The sequence below is a fragment of the Opisthocomus hoazin genome, chromosome 1 (genome assembly GCF_030867145.1).
Source record: "Opisthocomus hoazin isolate bOpiHoa1 chromosome 1, bOpiHoa1.hap1, whole genome shotgun sequence".
NCBI lineage: Eukaryota > Metazoa > Chordata > Aves > Opisthocomiformes > Opisthocomidae > Opisthocomus > Opisthocomus hoazin.
The window spans coordinates 106,614,326-106,638,725 of record NC_134414.1 but is presented as its reverse complement, the minus strand read 5'-3'; the positions used below and the strand labels follow the sequence as shown (position 1 = coordinate 106,638,725).

The 24,400-nt window shown below is 52.4% G+C and overlaps 1 protein-coding gene across 1 annotated transcript in view; it reads left to right on the top strand.

Moving 5' to 3' along the window:
- Window positions 1-4,444: 4,444 nt before the first annotated feature.
- SIM2 (SIM bHLH transcription factor 2) overlaps window positions 4,445-24,400 on the top strand; it is a 63,068-nt gene continuing 43,112 nt past the window's right edge. Inside the window, exons 1-4 of the mRNA XM_075432181.1 lie at window positions 4,445-6,169; window positions 14,229-14,311; window positions 16,965-17,054; window positions 23,367-23,475. Of these exons, the coding sequence (XP_075288296.1) occupies window positions 5,995-6,169; window positions 14,229-14,311; window positions 16,965-17,054; window positions 23,367-23,475 (457 nt within the window). The 5' untranslated portion in view covers window positions 4,445-5,994. The remainder of the gene's footprint in view (window positions 6,170-14,228; window positions 14,312-16,964; window positions 17,055-23,366; window positions 23,476-24,400) is intronic.

Sequence of the window (24,400 nt, the reverse complement as noted above, 5' to 3'; positions counted from 1 at the left end):
ACTTACATTGACTTTCATAATGTTTAAAGGATTTCAGACAAACAGAGCAAAAATGCTCCACTGTATACTTCTCATACTAGGTTTTTCCTGTTTCTTCAGCCTAGAAGCTTCCTCTCTGTGATTGATACATTCCCTCTCCTGTTCCCAAGGACAGCTTTCACCTTTTAAACTATCTGCTATCATTAAAAGAAATATGGTTTGCAGCTTATATTAGTAGAAGCAAATGTTTGGTCATGAAAGTTTTGGCACTATAATTAATATCAATTATCTGAGTTTTATGAAAATACTTTACTTTCAGAAAATTCATCAAATTCCAGGTCTAACAAGGGGGGGGGGGGGGGGGGGGAGGGGGGGAATTTGGCCTTAACAAAATAACTTTATTCTCCTTAGAAAACTGAAATTGAAAACTTGACCCAAACATGAGCATTCGGTGTTTTTAACTTGGACATATTTTTCACAAATGTCGTCCATTTGGATCAGTGCACAGTGCATCAACTCTGACAGCCCCTGCAGTGTTGCATGCCTCTATGATCACTGTACTTTATGTACAGGCACTGTATACTAGGTACATTGTGCACCCTTTTCTACATCATGTACAGAAAAAAAAAAAAAGGAATTTTAGTAGTCTTAAGGAAAAAAAAATCCTCTTCATTTTTAAACAGCAGGTACTTTGCTGGATAGTTGGCTCAAGCCACTTTCGACAAACTCTAAAAATGCCATCCGAGTAAGGAGCAAGAGCACTGAGTTTTCCTTCCCTCCACCCCGATTAGAAATGGGATCCACACCCCAGCTGGATATTTCCAGTTCATGCCCAGTAGAAATAATTTTCTGTCCGATTGCCAAACCTTGTCCCATGTGGCCAGCAAAGGTTGGACAATAGCAGTAACACAGCTTCAAGTAAAGAGCTGAAAATGATCCCCTGCAACCGGAGGCCCCAATTCTGCAGTTTAATAATTCTAGCACCATGATTGAACTTCCGTTTTTCCTTTCAAGTATTCAGCGCAAATTAATCGTATTGTCAATGCTGACGTTTCCTACCTCCCTTCTTTGTAAGGACATGTTCAAGTGGCACGCTAGAAGGTTGATCCCGCGGTCTATACTTAACGAGTAATCCTCACGTGCGCTGGTAACCCCACTCAACAGCAATATAAGACTGTGGTGCCAGAGAAAGTTAAACAAATCCCGAGGAATCTGTTTTACTAGCATTTACGGGATTTGTGTGCGTGAGCGTGTGTGTGTATGCATCCACACTTGGGAACAGTAGTCGCAGGAAAGAAAAAAAAAAAATGAGGGATTCCTCCGGGGACGACAAGCGCTGCTGGTGCCTGAGCTCAGAGCAGCGCTGATGTCGCAGCCTGTAAATGTTCAAATATCTGACGAGATTTTCTTTCCTGAGGAACCCGGTGGTGTTTCTCACAGTTCATACGTTAGCTAAGCACACCAGGCAGGAGCTCAGACCCCGCGCTGCGCCGGGCCCCGCAGACCCGCAGCCCCCAGCCCGGACCGGTTCAGCGGTGCCCGCACCACGCCAGGGTGCCAGGCCGAGAAACACGCGAAAACGACGCGGGCGTGAAAGACAGAAACCGCGGCCCTGCGGAGGTGCCCGTCGGGGGAGTCGGCCGGGTGGCAACGGGGATCGCCCCTCGGGATCGCCCCCTGCGCGCCCACACGTGGGCTGCGCGCCCGGCAGCCCCCCTTCCACGGCGGGGAGATGCCCCGCTGTCGCCCACACGCGTAACCCGCTCCGCGGGGCGCAGCGCAAGCCCCGCTGCCTCCCGGCAGGACGAGACGGCAGGACGGGGTTCGGCTGCGGGGCGCTGGGGTTGTGCCGGGTTCCCCGCTCTGCCGCGCGTTTTCCCCTGTGTTTTCCGTTTTTTAGTTTAAACCCTCGGGGGGGGGGGGGGGGGGGGGGGGGGAAGGCAAACAAAAAAAGGCAAAATATGCCCCTGAAATGCAGCTCAGCTGAGAAAAAAACGCCCTCCCTTCGCCTCCCCCCCTGGGGAGAGTTCCCCCCTCGAACCAAGGGCCAGGGTTGTTAAATAACAGCGGGGTTTGTGCGGCCCCGATTTCTGATCCAACAATCACGCACCGGTGAAAACACGTTCTGATTGTTGATATGTTTAGTTGTTTTATTTATTCTCCTTATTTGCTTTCGGCCCTGGCGTGAAGCTTCTAATCCAAAAGGGCGGGGGGGGGAAGCCCTTCCCCGAGGGTCCCTCCAGCCACCTCGGACTCACCGTCTTGAACCCTGCGAATCCGCCTCGGTGGGTTTGGGGGCCACCCTTGCAGCAGCGACATGTTTTGGTTTTTTTTTTTTCTGTCGGGATTGTGTTGCAGACGTTCGCAAAACTGCCCTTTCTCCAAACCACCTTGGTTTGTCGGGAGCGTAAGGTGCTCCCCGCTCGCTTTCCGTGGAGACCCGGTCGCTCGTCCCTAAATATTGTTTACAGGACACAGAACCGCCCTGTGCGGATTCCTGCTGGGGGTTAGCGATCGCGGAGCTTGTGGTATCGGACCCGTTAGGACCTGCCTCGAAATACAGCTACTTTTCCGCATATAGATATATTTATATATAATAATAATATTTTTCCCCCGTATAATTATTTTTACCTCTGGTAATGAGTCCAGTTTCGGCGGAGGGCGGAGGTTGTATTGAATTTTGAAAATTTCCCCGAAAGGCTGAGGTTTCTTTTCGGCTGGTGTTTTTGTTTTTCTTTCTTTCTAGATTAATTTTGGTTTGTTTTGCTCGGCGAAAAGTCCCAGCGCGGAGAGCGCTTCCGTGAAAAGAAAAATACAGAGGCGGGTTGACTCGCCGACAGCGTCTTGCCGCCCTCCAGCCTGCGCCAAGCGTCCCCGGGAGAGGGGTACCCCCCTGTGCCAGAGGGGTACGCGGCTGCTCCCGGTTTGCGGGCGAAAAGGGCAGTGCGGGAGGGTAACACGGGTCACCCCGCCCGGGCTCCCCCGCGCAACCCTTTCGCTCGGGTTTCCACGACCTGGAAGTCGGCTCTAAGCCTAAATCCCACCCGGGATGGCGGGACAGAGAGCCTGTTCCCCGCAAAAGCCCCTTTCCCCCAGAGGCCCCAGCCCAGGGACGGGCGCGGTACCGGGTACCGGAGCCGGGAGGGGGGCGGATTTGGGACGGGACGGGCGGGCAGGGCCCTGGGGCCCGTCGGGGCTCCGCTCCGCCGCTCCTTGCCCCACGTTTCGAGCAGCAGACGCAGAAAGGTGCCCCAGACCTCCCCACTCGCCGTCCTCCGGGACCCTGCGGGGTCGGCCCGGGAGGGGAGAGCCGGGGGCGGCGGGGCCGGAGCGGGGGCCGCGCAAATCCCGCCCGCAGAGACGGGGGGCTCGGGGTGCGGCGGGGAGGTGAAAGAGCGCGGCCTTTCCCTCCGTGACGCCCGGCCGGGCCCTTTCTGGTGTAATGGGATAATTACCGCGGGGCGGGCGAGCTTAAGCAAACACACTCGCCCCGCCGGCCAGGCCTCTCCCGGGGATTAATACGCAGGACGGGGGGCACGGCAGCCCCGGGGCGCGGAGGGCTCTCCCGTCGGGTCGGTGCCTCGTCCAAGCCCGGCCAGGCACGGCTTAATCCCGTGGCTCGGGACGTGACGCTGACGGGGACGGGGGTACTCGGGCGTACCCCTTGTCCTGCGAACGAACCCTGCAAAAGGCGTCCCCGAGCCCTGCGGTCACAGCCCCGTGAGAGCCGCGTAGCCCGGCTCTGCCCACGCCGCGGGGCGTGGGGCCGCCTCCGGGTCTCCGCCGCCGGGAACGAGGGGGGCAAAGCCCGGGTCCCTCGGGGAGTTTCTTCACCTTCTCCCCCCGGGGAGCCTTTTCGGCTGCTCCGGGGTTAAGCCCCGGTCGGCTGCGGCCCGCCGAGATTCACGTCTGGGGTTGGCGAGCAGCGGCTGCCGGCACGGCAGGGTATATGCAAAACGTATATAATGTGTGCATATAGCATAAATGTGAGATGCATATATGTCTGCACGTGTATATACCATACACAGACGCATATGGATGTCTACGCGGGTACATTTCCTCGCTTTTATCCAGTGCAAAAAAGAACAGGGGAAAGCGCTGGGGTAAATACATGGCGGTGCAGCGGGTCTGCCCCACGCGTGTCCGCGCCCCAGCTCCCGCCGGGGGTAGGAGGGAGCCCCCCAGCCCCGCGGGGTCACGGCCGGAGCGCCGAGCGCGTAGGCGAGCGGCGGCCGGGTGCGGGGCACGGCGGGCGCGGGTCTCCGCCGGCGCCCCGCGGCCGCGCAGGGAGCTGGAGGGGGGGAAGCGGGCTCGGGCTGCCACAGCAAACGGCCCCCGCCCCCGGCTCCCCCCGCCCCGTCCCGTCGCAAGTGCTAATTGTGGCTCTTTTCTGGCTCCGCTGTATTTGGGTCCCTCGGAGGGCGCTGCGCGGGAGGAGACGTCACGGATACGTTATCCCCTCCCCTCTTGAGGCTCTCCTGGCTTTCTGCAGCCTTTGCTAAAGAATTAACCGAGGGGTCCACTTCAGAGCTCCTTCTGCCCCTGGGAAAAAAAAAAAAAAAAAAAAAAAAAAGGAGAGAGAGAAAAAAAAGAGAAAGGGAAAGGAAAAAAAAAAGCGGCGATATCGGTGCGAGAAGCGTGGCGGCTAGGATTTCCGAGAGAAGGGGAATTTTACCTTCGATCCCTGCCGTACGGTGAGGATCGCTGCTCCTTGCGGGAGGTGAATGCAGCAAACCCTCCCTCCGCCTTTGAAAGGCAAGTCTATGCCAAAGAGCCACCGCTTTGCTCTTTAAATACGTGACAAATAATGATAATTATAATAATAAAAGGAAACAATTCCTGATCTTGAAAAACCTTTTTCTTGAAAAGGAGGAAAAAAATAAAAAAGAAACCAACCGATAAAACAAATCCAACAAAATCAGCCCCGCGCCTTTGCCAGCGCTCGGACTTGTTTGGAAAGAGACAACGCTGAAGTGGCACCGGTCCCGAGGAAAACGGATCCTTTAATTTGACTCCGCATGAGAACCACATTTGGAGCTGGGCGCAGCGGCCGGAGCGGCGGGAGCAGCCCCGGTGCCCGCAGCCCCCGCCGCCCGCAGCCCCGCCGCCGCCCCAGCCCGGCCCCGGCGCCCCCTGCTCCCCGGCGCTGAAGCAGCCCCTCGGGGCCGGGGGCGAAGCGCCATTCTGCCGCAGGACCAGCCGCCGCCCGCCGACAGCCGGCCCGGAGGGAAGAGCCTGAAGGAGAGGCGAGCCCGCGATGTCGGAGCGCTCCGGCCGGCTGCTGCCTCCGCACCGGCGCTGACTTTCGTTTAGTGCGGGGGGGGTCGGGGGGAGGCCGCCTCGTCGTCTCCTCGGCACCTCGGGCTCCGGGACCAGATCGTTCTGCACTTCGCTAAACGAGAGGCGCCGTCTTCCCTTTTCTTTCTTTCTTTTTTCTTTTTTTTGTTGGAGGCAAAGCGTCCACAAACTGTCCAGCCCGCTTAGCCCGATGGCTTCTTGCGTGGACGCTCTATCTTTAATATTTTTTCACCGTTGTTTTTGGACGGGGAAGGATGGAGTAGAAGCAAGTCCTTCCGTGAAGGGAAGGCAGCGCTTTGCTCCCGGGCGGAGGCGAAGCTCGGCTCCCAGCCGCAGGCAGAGGACCGCGGTTCGCGTGGGTCTCTCACTCCCGGTTTCGAAGCGCGAGATATCGCAGGGTCAGAGCAGAGCTGCCTTCTCCCGAGCGGCTTGCCAGTCGTGGTGGTGGCTCAGAGATCGCCTCCCCCCTCCTCGCACCATTTCTCTTGGTGTTGTTTTTGTTTGGTTGGTTTGGCTTTTTTTTCCCTCCCCTTTTCCCCTTTTTTTCTCCCCCCCCCCCCCCATTTTTTTTTAATCATTTGATTTGATTTGGGTGAATTCCCTCCTTCCCTTCCTTAAACGAAAAATACTAACTCTGAAGGCGAAATCCATGCCCTCTGCAACTCGGAAGAATCGGGTCTAATATGCCAGTGTCATCTTCGCCTTGCAGTAGTCGCGATGAAGGAAAAATCCAAGAACGCGGCAAAGACTAGACGGGAAAAAGAAAATGGAGAATTCTACGAACTGGCCAAACTCCTGCCCCTGCCTTCGGCCATCACCTCCCAGCTGGACAAGGCGTCCATCATCCGCCTCACCACCAGCTACCTGAAAATGCGAGCCGTCTTCCCCGAAGGTAACCACTGCCCCGGAGCTCCCCGGGGTGGGGGGCCGTCCGCCTCCCCCCGGCCCGGCCCGCACCGGAGGGACGGGGCAGCACCGCGGCTGGGTCGGGGGGAGGATGGGGGGGAGGGAAGGGGGGGCACGTACCCCGAGACGAGCCCGCATCGCTTCCACGTCCCGGGAGGAAGGGGGGGTGCTTGCAGGGGGCCGTGGCAAACGAGGGGCCCAGCGAGGCAAAAAGCCGCCCGGGGAGGGAAGGAGCCCGCTTGCCTGGGAAGGGGAGGCTGCCCGAAATCCAGGGCTTGCCGCAGGGATGGCGTGCGGTGGATGGGGGGGGGGGGGGGGGGGGGGGCTGCAAGCAGCAGCTCCGGTCCTGCGAGGCCTTGACCCGAGTACAGCTCGCCGCGGCCACGCGTGGGGAGGCGAGGCGAGCCCCCCGGGACCATCGCCCGGGGCTGCGCGGAGACCCCTGCGGCGGGGAGGCAGAGCCGGCCGGTGAATCCCCATCCCCCCCCTTCCCCCACCTCCTCCTTTGCCGCCGGTTCAGCTCCGTCTGCTTGGGGGCACCGTCCCCGAAAAAGCGGGCTCCTCTTGGCTCTGCCGTGCCCGGTGTCCGCGGCCCCGGGAGGCAGCAGCCTCGGCCCCCGGGGGAGGCCCCTCGGCACGGCCTGGGGGGGGGGAGAGGATGTGTGTGGAAACGGTGTGGGTGTTATTATGATTTTGTTTTGGTTGGAGTTCTCTGGAGGTAGGGAAGCAGGCTGGGAAATAAGGCGCGGCGGCGAGGCCCTCCGCCTGCTCCTGGGGCCGGGGAGAGCGGGGAGCGCCAGTCCCAGCCCCCCCTGTCCCCGAGCGGGGCCGGGACCCCGCTCGGCCCCCGGCCGGGGCCGTGCGGGGCGGCGAGCGCCGGTGGCTCCTGCAGCTCCCCTCGAAAACAGGGAGAGGACGAGGGAGACACCGCTCTCCAATTCTTCTTTCCCCGTGGTCTGGTAAAAAAAGCACCCCACCCCGGCCACCCCAGCGCCGAAAGGGCGCACGGCTGGGGCCGCTTAGGGCGGGGGGGGGTGGCCGGCCGGCACCCGTGGGGAGCCGTGGGCCGCCCGTCCTTCCCGTGCTGCTGGGGAGGCGTGAAATGAAACGCTGGTTAGGGTCTGCGGGGGGCGAAGTCAAGCCCGGCTCCCCACTTCTGTCATTTGTTTGTGCGGGCGTCGGGGGGGGGGGGGGGTCGTGAAGGAATAAGCAAATTCCGGAGTGGAAGGTCTGCTCTCCGTCGCGGTTTGTAAGCAGCTTTATTAATAGCCTGCAAATTAAAAACAAAATAAAATAGGGGGGGGGGGGGGAGCAGGAGGGCGGGAAAACCCCCGACTCCCGAGTGGAGAACAGCTTACCGTTACGGCCATCCAATTCAGCGATTTGGAGAGCGAGCGCCAGAAGCCGGGGCTCCTCCGGCGTGTGCCCCCGCAGCGCGCCGAGCCGGCCGAGCCAGACCCTGCTTCCCGGCAATTTCCAGCCATTATCCCCCCCCCACCGGGAAATTTCCAGACGAGAAATAGCGCGTCGTAATTTGGGGGGGGGGGGGGGGGGAGGGGCCGCTCGCCGGCCCTTGCCGGGGGAACGTGCCCCCGAACGGCTTTGATTTAGGGGGAAAGAAAAGCGGCGCTTTTCGAGGTGCTGCCGAGCGTGTCCCTGCTTTTCCAGCCCCCACCGCTCCACAAGAGCGACAAGGCGACCCCGAGAGCGGGTTTATACCCACAGCTCGGGTGTGTTTTATGTGTCCGTCTTCCTTAAACAGGCCGGGCGTGCGCTTCTGCACACTCTGCTTATTAAGAGCAACGTTTAAACGCATACGGCGAATTCCTGATCTTTCATCGTCTTAAGTACGGGTGGAAATACGTTTAAAACCAAAGCTTTGCATCCAGGACGGGGGAGTAACTGCCTCCGGTCCCTGAGTCGTGCCTGTGGTGCCCGGGAGGGCGGAGGGAGTGGGGGGCAGCGGGAGAGAAGAGGCCGCGGGCAGCGCCCGCTCCCCCGCCGGCGGCAGCAGGGTGGGGGTCGGTAGCGGGCTGGGGGCTGCCCGACGGCACACGGTCCCGCTTTGCCCCTCTCTTCCCTATTCCCTCGGGATTTGTCTGCGCAAGGAGGCGAGGGGTTCCCCCCTCACTCCCCACCCCCACACCCGGCTGATGGTTTCCAGTTGGCTTTACTGGGAGGGGAGTGGGGGAAGCCCAACTGCCCGAGAGGGCTGCCCGGCACGGCATCTTAAATTCTGGGGAAAACAGCCCCCCCTTCCAGCAAGCTGGACCCGATGGGTGGGGGGTCCTGGAGCCCCCTCGCTACCCGCCGGCTCCTGCTCTCGGGGCAGCGGGAGTCCCCCCCCGCCCGGGCTCCCTCGGGAGTCCCCCCCTGAGCGGCTGCAGCCCCCGCGGGTCCAGCCCCCCCGGGCATCACCCCGGCCGGCTCCGGGGCATCACCCCGGCGGGCTCAGTGGAGGGGACTGCTGCGAGGCCGCGGTGGCGGCGGGGGCAGGCCCGAGGAGCCGCCGGCACGCTTGCTAGGCCCGGGGTAGCTGCAGCCGGCGAGACCAGACACTGTCCCGCTATAAAATCGGCTTCCAGCTCTGTCTAGACTGGAGGGGAAGAGAGGGAGAGAGAGGCCCGTGGTTTTAAAAACTCTGGTGGATGACGGTGGATGGATCCCCCCATTCCCCCACCCCCCCACTTTATTTCCAGAGAGAGTCGACACATAGTTTAGGCAAAGTTTGAGACCCTCACGGAGGTGTCTGGTCCCAGCGCTTCGTCAGGGCTTGTGAGGGGGTTCAGACAGGTGTCCCCCCCTCTCATTTCCCGAAGATGCACGGTTTGGACGGGACTCACGGATCCTCCCCCCCCGCGGAGGCGCCCGATCGGGCTCGAAGAAGGGAGAGTGAAAGGAGATTTATGCTCCAGCTCCTTTCTCCCCTGGAAGGCACCATTACGTGCTCCGATATCGCAGATTTTGCCGTGCGGTTTCGCTCTGACCTTCCGATTCATGAATTAAAAGTCCGGGAGACAGCAGCCTGCAGCCTCCCCGCGCTCCCGCTCTGTGAGATCGTCTTCTCTCGTGTTTTGATTTTTTGCCAAGGCATTTATTACTGTAGAACAAAAATACACGACGGGACTTTTTCTGTCTTGACTGTCAGTATTTTTTTTTTTCCCTAAAAATAAGCAAATGAAAGAAGAGACACGAAGAGTAATAGCATTTAAAAACGGCGATTCTCTGCCCCCTGGTTATAGCAGACCGGTTAAACCATAACCCTCCCAATCCCCGACGCAGTTTCCAAAACCGACTGTAAAACTGCATGTTTATGGATGTTTAAACCCGATGGGAACGAGCCAATTAGAAGTGAACCGAGAGCTAATGTGCGCTCCACAAATTAATCTGAATACAGTGACTCAGCCAGAGATCTTAGACCTGTTCCTTATTCCGAAACGCAGACAACAGAAATTAGTAGGAGCACACAGGGTTTTCGGTCCCTATTTAAACCTGGCAGTGAATGTATATATTAAGAAAATCAAGGCGGCGAACTGCAGCTATTGCACCTGATTTTCGCACGCACTCGGAAGAGACTCATTAATGAATTAAATAAATAAATAAAGCCCCAGCCGGCGGCGCGAGTAATCCCCCCTGCGAAACCGTGCCTCTATTGTAATAACCGCTAATAGCGGCATTAAAGGTCTTACTAAAACAAAAGTGCCGTTTCGGCTCGCCCGGAGCTGGGAGGCGGGAGCCGGCAGCCCCTCGCTCCGGGGACCGGAGGCGGCGGGGCCGCTCCGGCCTCTCCCGCCCGGCGGGAACGGAGGGAGGCAGGGAGAGGGGCACCGCCGTGGTCGCTGTGGCTCTGCCCGGGGCCTCGCTGGTCGCCCTGCGCCCGCTTTTGGGCCTGCTGGCACGACCTGGTGCTCCTGGCTCGCCGGAAGAGCCGGGTTTGGGTTTGTCTGGCTGTCCTGGAGGGCGGTTTTGTTGCTGTGGTGTTTTTTTGGTTTTGTGTTGTTTTTTTTTGTTGTTGTTGTTTAGTTTTTCTCTGGGACTTGGCCTTTTTTCCTTTTTCCTTTTTTATTTTTCTTTTTTTTTTTTCCTTTTTCCTTTTTAAAACTGAAGCCGTGATCTCTGCGTCCGTCGCTCCCGCCGCCCAGCCCTCGGCCGCCCTTCCAGCCGGTGACGCCGAAGCCGGGCGGGCCGGCACCTCCCCGCCGACGCCGAGCTAACGCGGCCCTGCTCCTTCCCGAAGCGACCCCGGCGTGCGAGCCCCCCCACCCCGAGCAGAAGTTCTCCCCGTCGGCTCCAGACCGGCCCCGGCCCCTCGGACCCCCCCTGTCAAGCGGTGCGACCCTCTGTGCCGTCGGGGCTGAGATACCTCGCCGCCCGCCGCAGACGGGGCTTAGGGCAAGGCGACGGCTCTGCCCCTCGCCCAGAGCCCCGCTGTGCCCCCCATCTCACGGGCTGACAGGTCGCCCCCTCCCCATCCAGCCCCGGGCCTGGCCCGAACGAGGGAGCCAAAGCTAGGCGGGGGGCAGGGGCCGCCCCCGCCCCGTCCCACGGCTGCTCGCCGTGTCCCCCCGCCCGGTAATTTCCCCGCTGCTCTCCCGGCCGAAGGGGGCAAAACGGCGCTGGGGAAAAATCCTCCGGGAGAGGAGGCGCTGAAAATCCCGGCGCTTGCAGTTGACCCAGGTTGCTTGTGGAGGATGGCTGTTGAATAACGGGGAGGGGGGGACGAGGGGGCCCGGGCTCTCCGGGGGAGCCGGGGAACAATGCTGTAGACACAAAGGAAATACTCCAAGTTACAGGGCAATTCGATACTTCACATAATGCATCGCTAAGTAATTCTTTTAGCAGAATCCCAAGTAGAAAAGCTACCGGGCTTTCGAATGCGTGTGTGTGTACGAATTTATCTATTCCGAGAGCGAAGGTGGGAGTTGCTCCCAAATATTTCTAGATCTTATTACAGTTTAACTCACTTCCCTCCATGGAAACTGGGAAACGGTACAAAGCTGAGACACTTTGAAAAACAGCCAGAGACGTTAAAACACGGTGGTGCGGGAGAAGCTGTGCCCGGGTTTGCCGCGGCGAGGGGGACGCGTTCGTACGAGAACCCCCAGCCTCTCGGCGGTAGAACGGCACGTGCTTCGAGGGGGCCGTGCAAAACCCTCTCTCCCTCCCCGAGACGCCGTTGTCGGAGCCGAACCTCCCGCCCACCTCCCGGGGAGGTGTTGGCGGGCACCACCGCGATTTGGGCCGTTCTTTTGCCCTCCGCCTTGCCTGCCAGGTGCCCCTGCCCTGCCCTCCCAACCCGCTCCCCGCTGGGGACGGGACCAGCGGCCGTTACAGCCCCCAGCAAACGGAGGTCATGCAAGGAGAAGGGCTCGTTGCATCCGTGTTTGCTCACGGGAAAGAGAAGGTTGCCCCCGGGGCCGGCGAGCCGCCCTCCCCGCAGGCACCGCTTCGCCGTGCCAGCTCCCGCCCGCCGGGCTCGGCTCCGACTCTCCGGGCTCTCCGGTAGCGGCAGCGCCCCAAACTGCCGGCTGTAGGCGACCCCCTGCCCTCCAGCACGGCGAAGGGCGTCGGCCCCCCCCCCCCCCCCCCCCCCCCAGATGTCCCCAGCCTTTGCGGGAAGGATGCGCCGGCTGCTCGCTGGATCTCTGGCAGGGAAATCGCTGTCTGGGGCCGGCGACGCAGGGAATTCGTGCCGCGACGGGACATTTTCAAACATTTGCTTCGAAACGACCCGTCCGGCACCGCACCGGCCGCCACAGCCTTCCCCGCCGAGACCCCCTCCCCGCCGGGGACAACCTCCCCACCCCCCGCAAACTCCCACCGCGTTTGGGCGCCGTGGGAAGAGCTCGCTTTGTACCGGCGGCTCTTTTGGCCTCTCTCCAGCCCAGTGAGTGGAAATGTGCGTTATTTACTGTCTGGGCAGGAGCGGCTCGGCTGGGTCTATTGCATCCATATGTTTACCAGGACGTGCGCTGCGCGTTCGCAAATCTCTTCGGAAGGCGACTTAATGGGCGACAGTCCTTTATCTGAACCTACGGTTTCATTCGTTTCGTTTCCACCTTTAAAACGATCTGCTGGTGGATTAAATGATAAAATCGTGGGCTTTAAAATAAGCTCAGACGAATGCCAAGGCTGATCCACCAAATGCGTTCACGTTTGATGCGAGCTCGCAATTGCAACTCCTCCAATTTACAATTTCAAAGGGAACAAGTCTGAGGAAGTGCTTTTTTTTTTTTTGCCTTTTTTTAGTCTGCGTAAGAAAAGAACCTCAAAAATAGCGGAGGATCTGGGGGGATGCTGTGAAGGCGTACCTGTCCAGCCGCGATGGGCAGGACGGAGCAGATTGCCACGCACGGGTGCGGCAGAGGCACGGTTCGTTCTCGAAGAGCTGCTTCGTGAGTGGCTCAAGAGTAAATCTGCTTCGTCCTCCGGACAGTCAGGGCTCGTTTCGCGACGGTCTTTACACTGCGTAACCCCCTTTGCAGGGTTACAATCCGACGTTTGGAGATTGGCACTTAGCAAATCGAACAAGGGCAAGCCGCGCAGCACCGGGACCGACCCCGTCGTTTGCGTTTGTTACCGCCTCGAGAAAGAGACGGCGGGGATGGCTCTGCCAACCCCAAACTTTCCGCCCCGGGGGAAGCAGCGTTTCAGCAGAAAGAACGTTTTGACGGGTCCCTGGAAGTTTAGGAGCCTTCTCCAACCTGCGAACTGGGAAACGGAGGTCAGAAAAGCGCGACTTTTCGTTCGGCTTTTCGAAGCAAATTTCCCGGTGCGCTCGCTTCTGACCTCAGATGATGCCACTGCCTTGCGACGGCGGGAAGCAGGCGAGGGGGCCGGCCGGGGTCCCCCAGGGTCCCCTGCCTGGCGCCGGGAGCCGCAGGCTGCTTTGTGCTTGCCCGGGCTCCGCCGACACCGGGGCACCGGGAGGAGGAGGTGGAACTCGGGGGGCAGGCACGGCGGGCAGCCGCCCTTCGCCCCGCGTCCTCTCCGCCGCCCGCCGTTCCTCCGGCGGCAGATCCCGTCCAGCCCAAGGGACTCCCCGAGGCGGGCAGGAAGGCTCCCACCGCTTCCAGTGATTTTCATTTACGCGTATCACCAGCCCAGGGCTACCTGCTGACACCCGGCCACAGGGTACGCAGGTGGGGGGGGGCTTCGGGCGGGGCGCTCAGAAACACGCTCCAAAGTCGGAGCTTAGGGCAGAGCTTTCCACCCTGGTGCCAGCTTCTTCTTCCCGTAACGGGGCCAGGCGGGGGTCCCGCCGCAGCCGCCTTTGCCCCCGCAAGCTGGCGGCGGGAGGTTTCTTTGCGAGCGGCTGGTCGGTGAGAGGGGACAACCCCTTCTCGGCCGCAGGGAAGGAACAACCTTGGGGCTCCGTGGCCCCTCGGAAGCGGTGCTGTCCCTCCCTCTGGCCCCTCTCCCGTGCACTCCTGTGGGCAGCAGCACGCTGCAGAGCCCGCCGTCGGGTGCCGACGAGAGCCTCCAGCTCCCGGGCTGTCACGGGCGGTGGGCTCAGCTCCACCGGGGAGCCGCTACAAGCCTTCTCCTTCGCGTGGAGGAAATGAAAGACAAGCAAACCACCCGGCCCCAGGCCAGCCCCCCGCCCCAAGCCCCCCCAGCAGCACAGCTCCGTCGATAACCTCCGGCTGTCACCGAGAGGGTGCCGGGCGCACGGGCAGCCCCCAGCCCCCCGGGCAGCGCTGGGGCCGGGTCGGGGCTGTCGGGCTAGCGGGGCCGGGGGTCGGCCGGGGCCGGGCTGGCCCCGAAGCTGTGGCTCGGTCCTGTCCGTGTGCAGGTGAAGAGGCCGTCGGGGGTGCCCTGGCCGGGACTTCCGAGGAAAAGAGCAATTCCCTTCCCACGCGTGTGTGTGTAGAAGGTACTCGGCCCTCCCGAGCCCCCACGTCGCGGCCCGGCCCGCTCCCCGGGGGAGCAGCGGGGAGAGCGGGCGTGTTGCGGGCGGGGCGGGCAGCCCCTGTCCCGCCGGGGAGGCAGGGCGGGCCCGGCCCCGACTTCCCGCTCTAACCGGCTGCTTGGTTCCCTTGCAGGTCTGGGCGACGCCTGGGGACAGCCGAGCAGGATAGGGCCCTTGGACAGCGTGGCCAAGGAGCTCGGATCCCACCTGCTGCAGGTAGCGGACGCCTTCACCCCCCTCTCGTACGCGCCGCGCCTCGGAAGCCCGGGGGTGCGGTTTGAGGAGCCTCCTGCCTCTCCTCCTCCTCCTCCTCCTCCTCCTCCTCTGCCCCGCACCGCCAGAGGAGCTTGGGTGAAGCCTTCCTCCCACTCGCCAGCTTCACACCAGCCGGGAGGGGAGAAAAAAACCGAGACGCCAGCCACTTCTTTTTCGCCCCTCCATGCACTCCAGCGTCTCCCGGCCGTAAAGGCGATGACCAGGCGGCCCGGAGCTGCGGGGACCGTCCCGTGGGCAGCCCCCGGGGAGCGGCACCGGGGTGCGCCTTCGGGTGGGGGGTGCGGAGCCCGGGATCGGGGGTCGCCGTTCTCCGCCGGTGGCTGGGGAGGGGGGAGCGGTACGGGGGCGGGGGGCGAGCGTCTGGGCTCGGTCCCGCAGCTGAAGACGCCGCTGTTCGCGGTCGCGTTGATCCGCCGCGGAATTCCTCCGAACTCCCCCCGCGTAGGGGAGGGCAGGGAGCCGTAGCTGGGGCGGGTGTGCCAGCCGGAGCAGGGTTGGGGGGGGAATAAATTACGCTTAGCTTTTTTTTAATTTTTTTTTTTTTAATATGTGAACTTAATACAGCAAGGGTTTCGCCCCCCCCCCTCCGTTTTTAAAGACCTAGTAAACTGTAATCACTTAACGGCCTTTTTTTATTGTGGGAGGTTAATTCCCGGTCACAGCGCTGGAACTGTTTTAGCTGTTCGCTCGGGTTGGGGGTAAAAGCCTCCACAGAGCCCCGCGCTCCCGGTCCCCGGCCGGGCCCGCCCGCCTTCCTCCCCGCCCGGCGCTGCGGGGGAGCGGTGCGAGGCCGCCCGGCGCTGCGGGGAATGGCGTGCGCGGCTGCGTCTGTGCTGCCGGTGCCGCCCGTTCCCCCGCCGCGGGAGGAGACCGCGCCTTCGCCGGGGCGGCTCGAAGCGAAATCGGTAAAGCTCGAAATTGCCGAGGTATTTCCAGCCTTGAAAATCCCGCTTGAAGCCCTGTCGGCTGTTTCAGAACCACTACCCGCGTAGAAAACGCAGATCTAGTTCTACCGCACAAACCGCTTGCTCCTCCTCCCCGTTAGCCGTTTCACGTTTTGCCTGGCGTTAAACGAACTTAGGTAACGTTATACGCAAAGTACCTGTAATACTCATTTTACAGCTCAGTTCTTTCTGAATTATGAATGCTTCACATTTTAATAAACCCACATCTACCTTAAACTTTTTTTTTGAAGAGTGCTCAGACTGAAACCTGACTTGTAAAGTTTCAGCTTGAACTCGCTTTTCCGTGCAGGAAAGTCGGAGACCCCCTGCACCACGTAATGTAGCAATGGAAGCATTGCCACAGTTTTAGTTACGATACTGGGCAGAGCAATCGCAAGATGACAGTGTTTAAACGCAAAGTTATGGTTAAGGATGCAATCGTTTATTTCCCATTTTTATACTTCTACAAAATTTAATTTATGTTCCCAAAAAGAAAAAAAAAAGTAACGGCAAAGCGTAATCTGGTTTCAATTACATGCTGCAGAACCCTTAGTAGGCCAGAGAATAATAAGGAATATTTTCTTATTGGGGCAGCACTATAAGAACATGAAGCATACAGCGTTTTATTGCTTCTCTCCTGGTTCAGCAACTTAAAAGATGAATTAAAACAGGTGTTTGTTTTATTTGTGTACCGTCAAAATTTTTTTTCTATTCCACATATATTTTCCAGTGATGTTCATACGTATGTGTTGATCAAGACTTCCTAAACTGGTTAGAGATAATGGATACTTTTTGATCGAGAATATCAGATACTTTTGAAAAAATGCCTTAAACTGGGCACCGAAGAATCAAGGCACCCCCAAAATGATAGTTTGTATGTCCAAATCGCGGTCAGTTTTGGCTAACTTGTACTATTTGCATCATATTATTTTATCTCATACAAATGGTATATGACTAAATTAAACTTTGGTTTTTGCTCACACGAAGAATATCCACCTTCCAGTCAATATCCTATTAATAAGAATTTGTAGGATTGGACCTCAAGTCTGCATTACATATTACTGTTAGTCAAAATTCACAAACTGTAGGGCGACAGCTTAAGGAACACAAATATCTCTGAGTGATAAAGTTTTGAATGTTGATTTATTTTACCTTCTTCTCCTAAGTTCGCATAGTTATATAGCAGACAGTCCCCTGTTCAGAGAGACATTATTAAAAATATAGTCAAAGAAATTTAAAGCGTTGCTTACGGTATCATTAAATATATTGCAAATAGCAGTAAGCTGTGTCTGCCAATTATGCCATAAAAAACGGCTCGCGTAGTACTAGACTTTCCCCTAAGTACCACATAGCTCAGGATTTGTACTAAGTACTAAAATAACCGGAATCAACAGGAGAATGTTAACTTAAAGTGAAGCAGTAAAGCTAGCATCTGCAGGGGGAATGAATTGGATTTCACAATGTGTGCGTGTGTCCGAGCGTTCGTAGGAACAGCATCGGATCAAGGTTTCTCTTCCTTAAATATTGCTGCCATTTGCTGCTGTTGAAGTTGGACAGCAATCTTCCTCCAAAAGGCTTAAAAAAATTTGGCACTGTAAATGGTTTAAACAGAGAGCTTGCTTTTTACCCGACGTATTTCTCTTTTTCAGACTTTGGATGGCTTTGTTTTCGTGGTAGCATCAGATGGCAAAATAATGTACATCTCAGAAACAGCATCTGTACATCTTGGTTTATCTCAGGTACGAGTGATTTATTCTGTCTAACTGCTAAATACAGATGCTAGATTTGGAATCTAACACCGGTATCTTGCCGTGTATACAATGTCATTGTTCTTCAGGGCTATTTGAAGCTTTGACTATGTTCTCTGACAAATTACCTTTTCAATTACCTATTCAAGTTTCCTTTACTTTCAGCCACATTGTGACTGTCTTTGTATCTTCTCTTGTTCATTGTATTTTACTCCTCATTACCTGTAAGAAGGGTAATAAATAATATGATATTGCAAACTGCAGATATATACAGAGCTTGAAATCCAAACCTATTGCCTGTGTGGTAATATTATACATCTGAAATAAAGTTTAGAATTCAAGTCTATATGTTTTAGATTGTGTAAGATATTGAGACTTGCTATGAAATAGAGAGGAAATCTGATGTGGAACATGAGTTTTATGGTAAATGTGCTTTAGGAAAAAAAGAAAAGGGGGGCAGATTTATGAGTGTTCACATGGAATTCAGGGTAGTTTTTCCTGAGTTTTTCCAGCTCAGTGGTCTTTTCAGTAAAGCGTTTTATATGGTTGTGATAGAACTCATAAAACTCAGTTTACTACTGTTCTGCACAAGAAGCATAAGGGATTTTTTATTGTTTTTTTTTCTTAGAAGGACATTTCTAATCTTTTGCCTTCTTGGGATAGGCACAAGGGCAAATAGCCTGAATTTATTGCAGAGTGCAAGCTTCCATACCTTTGTGTGTAAATGTATTACACAAACTCATTGGTAGCACCTGACACAAATCTTGCGAAAGTCCAGTAGAAAAACTCCTAATCAATTTCACTGGGCCCTGGACGAGACTTGCAAGAAACAGAACTCTTTCTTCAGAACCAGTTGCAGCTCAAACACTTCTCAGAGTTAAAGAAAGTGAAATAAAGATAGCAGAGGGAAGAAAAATGAGGAGATGAAGGTGGGAGAACACAGGATGTTCTGAAAATGCCTGCGAAGTATCTCTTGTGGCTATTCCAATAAACAGAGAAGGACGTGAGCTGTGGAGATTATACGTGTACTTTAGCTTTGGTAGTAACTAATATTTTTTGACTGAAAAACTGTGAAGCTCTTTGGATGCATGTTTATAATGGTGATATTAGAATTAGTAGCTGTGAGAAAAAGCGGAAATCTAAATAGCTAGAAAAAGCAAGTATATCATCTCATAAACACCACTTCAAAATCCAAAGGCAACTACAATCCCTGTTGGTGTAATCTCTTTTTAAAAAAGTAATTTTGAGAATCAGTATTCTGTGTGGATACATTTTTTCTGCCAACTTCAAAAAATTTGTCCAGGGAACATTTTTAGTTCAAGCAGTTTCCTCAACTGAGTCTGTTACAGTATAGTATTAGTTGTTTCATAACATTTAATGCATGTTCAAATTACTTTAAATATTGCTTTGTTTTAGAATAAACTTTCCTAGAGAATAGCCATATTTTCTACTCTGAATCAACTGCATTATTAAAAGTTTTTCTCACCCTAACTTTTGAAAAGATCCACCAGGCTGCTGACTGCTTAAACCAATTCATTTAGTCAGTACAATTATTCCAAAGCACTGAGTGTTCCCATCTGTCCTTGCTAAAGTAGAGTCTCATTGTCCTGTGCTGCTTGCAGTTTGAGAAGTGCTAACTGATCTTCCAGGTTTTTGTCCAGAAATTGTTTCTTTCTTTTCTGTCTTTTTGAGGAATATCAAGTCATCGGATCTTGTCAGTCTCAGTATTATCCAGTCATCTGGTGAAATTAAAGAACGATGGGTTCAGAAGGGCACTAAATACACTTGGCCACATTCAAGGAGAGAGGACTGACAGCGTCATACAGGCTTTAGTCATATTTAGTCCTCATGCCCTTATGGCTCTCTGCACAGACTGAATTCCATGTGCATTGCACATGTAAATATCTATAAACACTTAGAGCAAGAGGTGCTGAGGAAAACAAGAGGATTTGTTCATATTGCTTATTGAAGTCAGTTTAATATGCAAAACCACAAGTATTTCACTTTAGCAGAGATTTGTAAATAAATGAGCTGTATCCTTCAACTCCCCAGAAAGATATAGACTGGAGAGGACAGAGGGATGTGAAATTTAATGGTATGTTTTAGACTCTCAAAACACTAAGTGCTCCATTTTCACAGTGCACAGTTTTTTATCAATACAAAAACACAGCTAAACAAGGCAGTGATTTTTTATCCTCTTTCCTCATACTGTTTTATCATCTAATCTGTTCTTGCTATTTCTCAGTGTTCTGTTTTTGAAGGGACAAATTTTTTTAAGTAGTACTAGCATAGATACTAGGCTACTCCTACATACTCTGATCTTAATACATTAACACTGCGATATTCCTGTAAGCTTCCCAGGGCTCTAAATGAGTTCTTGTTCTTACTTCGCTGGAAATCACTGGGAGTTTTGCCACTGACATCAACAAGAATGAGACTGGTCTGTAGAACCAAATTCTGCAAGTCTCCCTCACCAAGTCATAATCCCACACTATATTTTCAACAAGTGCTCTTACAGAGCTCCAGCCAATACAAGCTGAGACCAGAGTGATGATGACTGTAGAAAATCTTTTAGAGGGTGCATAGAAAGGCCTTTTTATTAAATAATTTGACAATTAACTAGTCCACACATCAATTTCCAGTTAAAGCTCAATTTGTTTAAAAATTTATATTTAAACTAAATAAAAAGTCCATTTAAAAATATTTTGCAGGATATTCTTGGAGACCTACTACAGTACCCTTTATCTTCCAGCTGATGTTGAATTTAAGTTTAGTAGAAAGAAATTAGGGCTTCTGAATAACCCTTCACTAGCTGGTGTACTTAGTTTAAAATTTATAAGCAACATCAAGGATTGTTTTTCAGAATTACTTCACTCACTTCTGTATGCAGCATCAGAGAATCAGAAACAGGATTTCTGAAATGGCTACATCTTCATTTGTGGACCTATCGCTTAATTTGTGGCTTTGGATTTTGATCTGCCTTTGCTCTCAACTGTAACAGTATAGTGTAAATACTGATGGGTAGGACTCCCTGCTCCATGTAATTTCAGCTGGCCTCAGACCAGTGTTGAACTGACTCGTGCTAGCTGAGAGCACCAATTCCTTGCCTCTTTTTTTTTCCATGGATAGCAAATAGGTTCAAATTCCCTCAACATTTTTTCCCCTTAGAGGCCAAAGACACAGAATGGAGATGAAAATCCTCTTAGGAAAGAATAGTGAAAGATTTTTTTTTTTTAAAGTCTGGAGCCTATTCCAGCCATTTTCTGGGTCTATGAGGAAGCCAAGCTTATCTTTGACTTTTGATAAGTCTTGAAATCTTTAACCACAAACATCCAAATTTTTCCAAGAGTTTATTTTACTTTCATCACATAAGTATATGAAAGGCAAAATATGTAATTATTTGCTCTAGAATCCATCTACTTAGTCCTCTGTGTTTATTATTAATCGTTTCTTGGCAGGAAAAAAATGTGCAGCTGAGTTACACATAAAAAACCTCTTAGCAGGAAACAGCAATATTTGGTAGTAAGCAGGTATTTACAGATATTAAAAAGCTGCATCGAGGAAGCTGGTTTAATAAGCCTGAGGCATGGGATCTCAGAAGGTTTATGAATCGAACCATATAATTTATTTTTTTAAGTTTTCAGTGTTTCATTGTAGGCTTTAGAATAGCATGAATGTAGTACACATACCAGGAGACTGTGGTCAGTTTCAAAATTATGTATACATTTTTTAGTTATTTGACTCTTACATAGCCCCCATCTCCTTGCTGATGGCTTTATGTTTCCACTTGCATTTTTACAGTCAATTTTGGTTTCAGTGTTGTATGTTCACCTCCCGCTGATATTGCTGCGGTTGCAAATGCATACATCAGAGTAGAAAATATTCCTATATGTATAACAAGAAAAACCAGTCATTAGTTTGACAAAACACTTTAGTTTTGCATTTTAGATATAAGCCCTGGGATACAAATTACAGTTTGGAAAAAACTATGACCTTGGGTCCAGTCCTGTGAATCCTGTGACCAAATGTGTGTTTATGTGAGTAGTCTTTTTGAAGTAGGCAGTGACTTCTGGAAAAGCAAGAGATACCCATGAGTTATACCTTGGAGGAGAATAGATGCATGTTGATGTGGTTATGATTTTATTTGGTAATAGCAGAGATGCAACGAGATCTTTTTGACTACTACAGTTGATGTTGTTAGTTGGGTTCGTCGGTGGTGTTTTTGTAAGAAAGTCTTTATATTGAAGGGATTGTCTGCACATAGCCACCCATGAATGATTTTTTTTATTTGGAAGCTGTATCCTCTGGTACAACTGTTTTAATTCCAAAGGCAAAACACACTCTTCAGCAGAATCACTATTAGACGAAGATAAAATGATAACAGGGTCATAAGTGATACTCCTTTTGGTTTGATCATTGACCACAGCTGTGCATTTTTGCAATGATAATGTTTTCCATGTTCTGGTTTACTAAGCATGTAGGCCAACAAAATGCCCATCACCATAAGAATTATCAGATTTTTTAAAAAATCTGGTTTATGTGTTTGTAGGTGATAATGATATTTATGGAGATAGCTATGGACATTTACGATATGTTTTTTCCCCGTGTAATTAAAAACAAACACGTCCTCACGCATTGAGGAGTGTGAGTCATAGTGAGATTATATATTCTCCTTCCTCCTCTGCCACGAGAGTTTGAATATGGGGTGTTACTATAACAGGTCTCCACCTGTTACAAACCTGAAAATGAACATACAGTGCTTTTTAAGGAGAACTTTTAGAGAAAATTATAGAAGTGAAGCAATGTAGTTAATCACTTTCCTTCTCCCTTCCCTTCCCTTCCCTTCCCTTCCCTTCCCTTCCCTTCCCTTCCCTTCCCTTCCCTTCCCTTCCCTTCCCTTCCCTTCCCTTCCCTTCCCTTCCCTTTCTTTTTCCTTTCTTTTTATTTTCCCCTTCTCCTTCTCTCCCTCTTGTGCTCTCTCTATTCCTTTCTTTTCTTCCTCTCTTTTTCTTCACCTCTTTCTCTCCGCCTTTCTTTTCCTCTTTTTTTCTCTCTCTTTTTTTCCTTATTTAATGAAATTTTATTCTGGCTAGAATATCAAATTTGTGTTCACATTTTTGCAGGGAGAGGTGGTTGGAAAGAAGCAGGGGGGAGTAGATGGCTAGAAAAAAAATCAGTTTGCTTAGTCTTTGGAATAGACATTCCATGAATAATGCAGAAAATGGAACGATGAGAAACATTTTCAGAAAAAGATTGCTTTGTGGGGTAGACAACTTCATTTATTCCAAAGAAAAGGCAACTCACACATCTTAGCAAATCAGTAGGATTGGCTCAGAATAATAGGTTAAATTACTTCACCTCTCAGCTGTCTCTGATCTTGGGGGCCCAAGGCACATCAGGCCACACTGAACAATTGGGCAGCCTGACACTAATTTGAAACACAGGCTCAAAGTATTGGTTCACTCCTTAAATCAATTACTCCATCTATCTGGAGACTTTTGTTGGTGAGTTTTATACGTGGCAAATAGAGTTAGCAAAAAGGACATACGGTGCACGTCACTTTTTTTTGTGCAACACTTATTATGAGTACAACAGCGGGAAAGACAGAAATACATTCTTGTGCGAGCAAAGTTCAAGTGAGAAGAGGGAATACACAGACACTTAAGGTAGATCTAGTCTTTACTGTATATATTTATTTCAAGCAGAAAAGGCTCAATCCAGTGCGTATGAAAATCTGTGGAAGTCTGCTTTTCAAATTCACTGGCTACTGTTCTGAGCCCTTAGCACTACTGTGGATTGAGTGTGGTGGATCATCTGAAAAGACACGAAGGAATTGTGTAAGTTTAGTGGTTTGGCTCAGAAGGCTCAGCTGCCAACTGAATGCAGGTGATAGTTTCTGGGAGCCTGCAGAAACTTTTGGGTTTTTTTTATGATCTGTCTTCTTGAGAGACATTTATACAGTTCACAGAGATTTTACCCCATTTTGTGGCAATCTAACATTTCCACAGCTGCTCTAGTTTATCACTTCATTTGCCAGCTCTCTCTAATAGCAGCTCTGCTGTATCTGGATCATCACCAGAAATTCCTACAAAAGACCCTATAATATTAATTACTGCTGAAGAAGGAATTAATTCAGTTTAATGGGTATAATTTGGAACATAGTTTTGATACATTCAACTTATGTTTTAAAAATGTTGTGTAGTTACCCAGATGCAGTGTATGCAGGTTACTTAAGAGCACTTTTGGAACAGGAAAAAAAAATGGCCAGCTGCACTGCTTCATGTGTTACATGTCTCTTTACAGGTGGAGCTTACTGGTAATAGCATTTATGAGTACATACATCCTTCTGATCATGATGAGATGACAGCTGTTCTTACTGCTCACCAGCCTCTTCATCCTCACCTCTTACAAGGTACTTGTGTGATCTGTGATCAAACTACTACTGAAAAACTAAAAAAAAGTAACCATCCTAGACTGAAATGTGACAAGTTCGTATCTAAGCTATATGAAGCTATGTATGTGAATGGAGAAGCAGCATGAACTTGAAACTGTGACCCAGGATTTTGGTTTGTTGTGGTAAAGGGAATAAGGTATGCTAGATAAAATAATGCTTTTCATGCCATGGAGTCCATGCAGTTTTAAACAGGCTTTTAGATTTTGTCCTGTGGCTATTTCATCCCTTTTATTTTGTCACCACTGCTGAGGTTGCAGGAATGTTGCAATGGTCTAGCTGTGCACAGCTGCAGCTATGTGGTCTTAGTGGAAAAAAAAAGAATAATACATTGGGCAACTGGGAAATAGGAGGACACTTGAAACGTTTTAAAAACTAGTGTTAAATTAGAAGTTTCGACAAAAAGCCAGACCTAATACCCTCCACTGTAGCAAGCGAAAAATGGGTTTTGTAAATGACCTAGATTACAGAAACTCTCACAAAAAAAAGTGATCTCTCCAGGAAAATAATATCCTCTTGCCTTGGTACTGGATCTCTGATTCACCAAGCCTCTCCACACATCCTGTTCAGGTGCTGCAGATGATTCACCCACGTGTACCCATGCAGCATGATGCTAAGCTGGATGGAGTGTCAGGGAAGACAGCAGAACTCTTATTGACTATGTGAACGCCTGGATCAGACTGTCCACCCCGGCTGTGCTCAGCCACCACACACAAATATTAACATAAGCCTTTGTGTATTAAGTTGTTACTTCAGTGTTGTAACTACTGTACAACTAACAAAGATATGCTCATCTTTGCACTATCTTCTTCAGTAGCTTTTGTTTCCTCAGGGGCGATTCTTTGAACTTTCAAATATCAGAAATAACCTGGCTCCATCCTGTGCA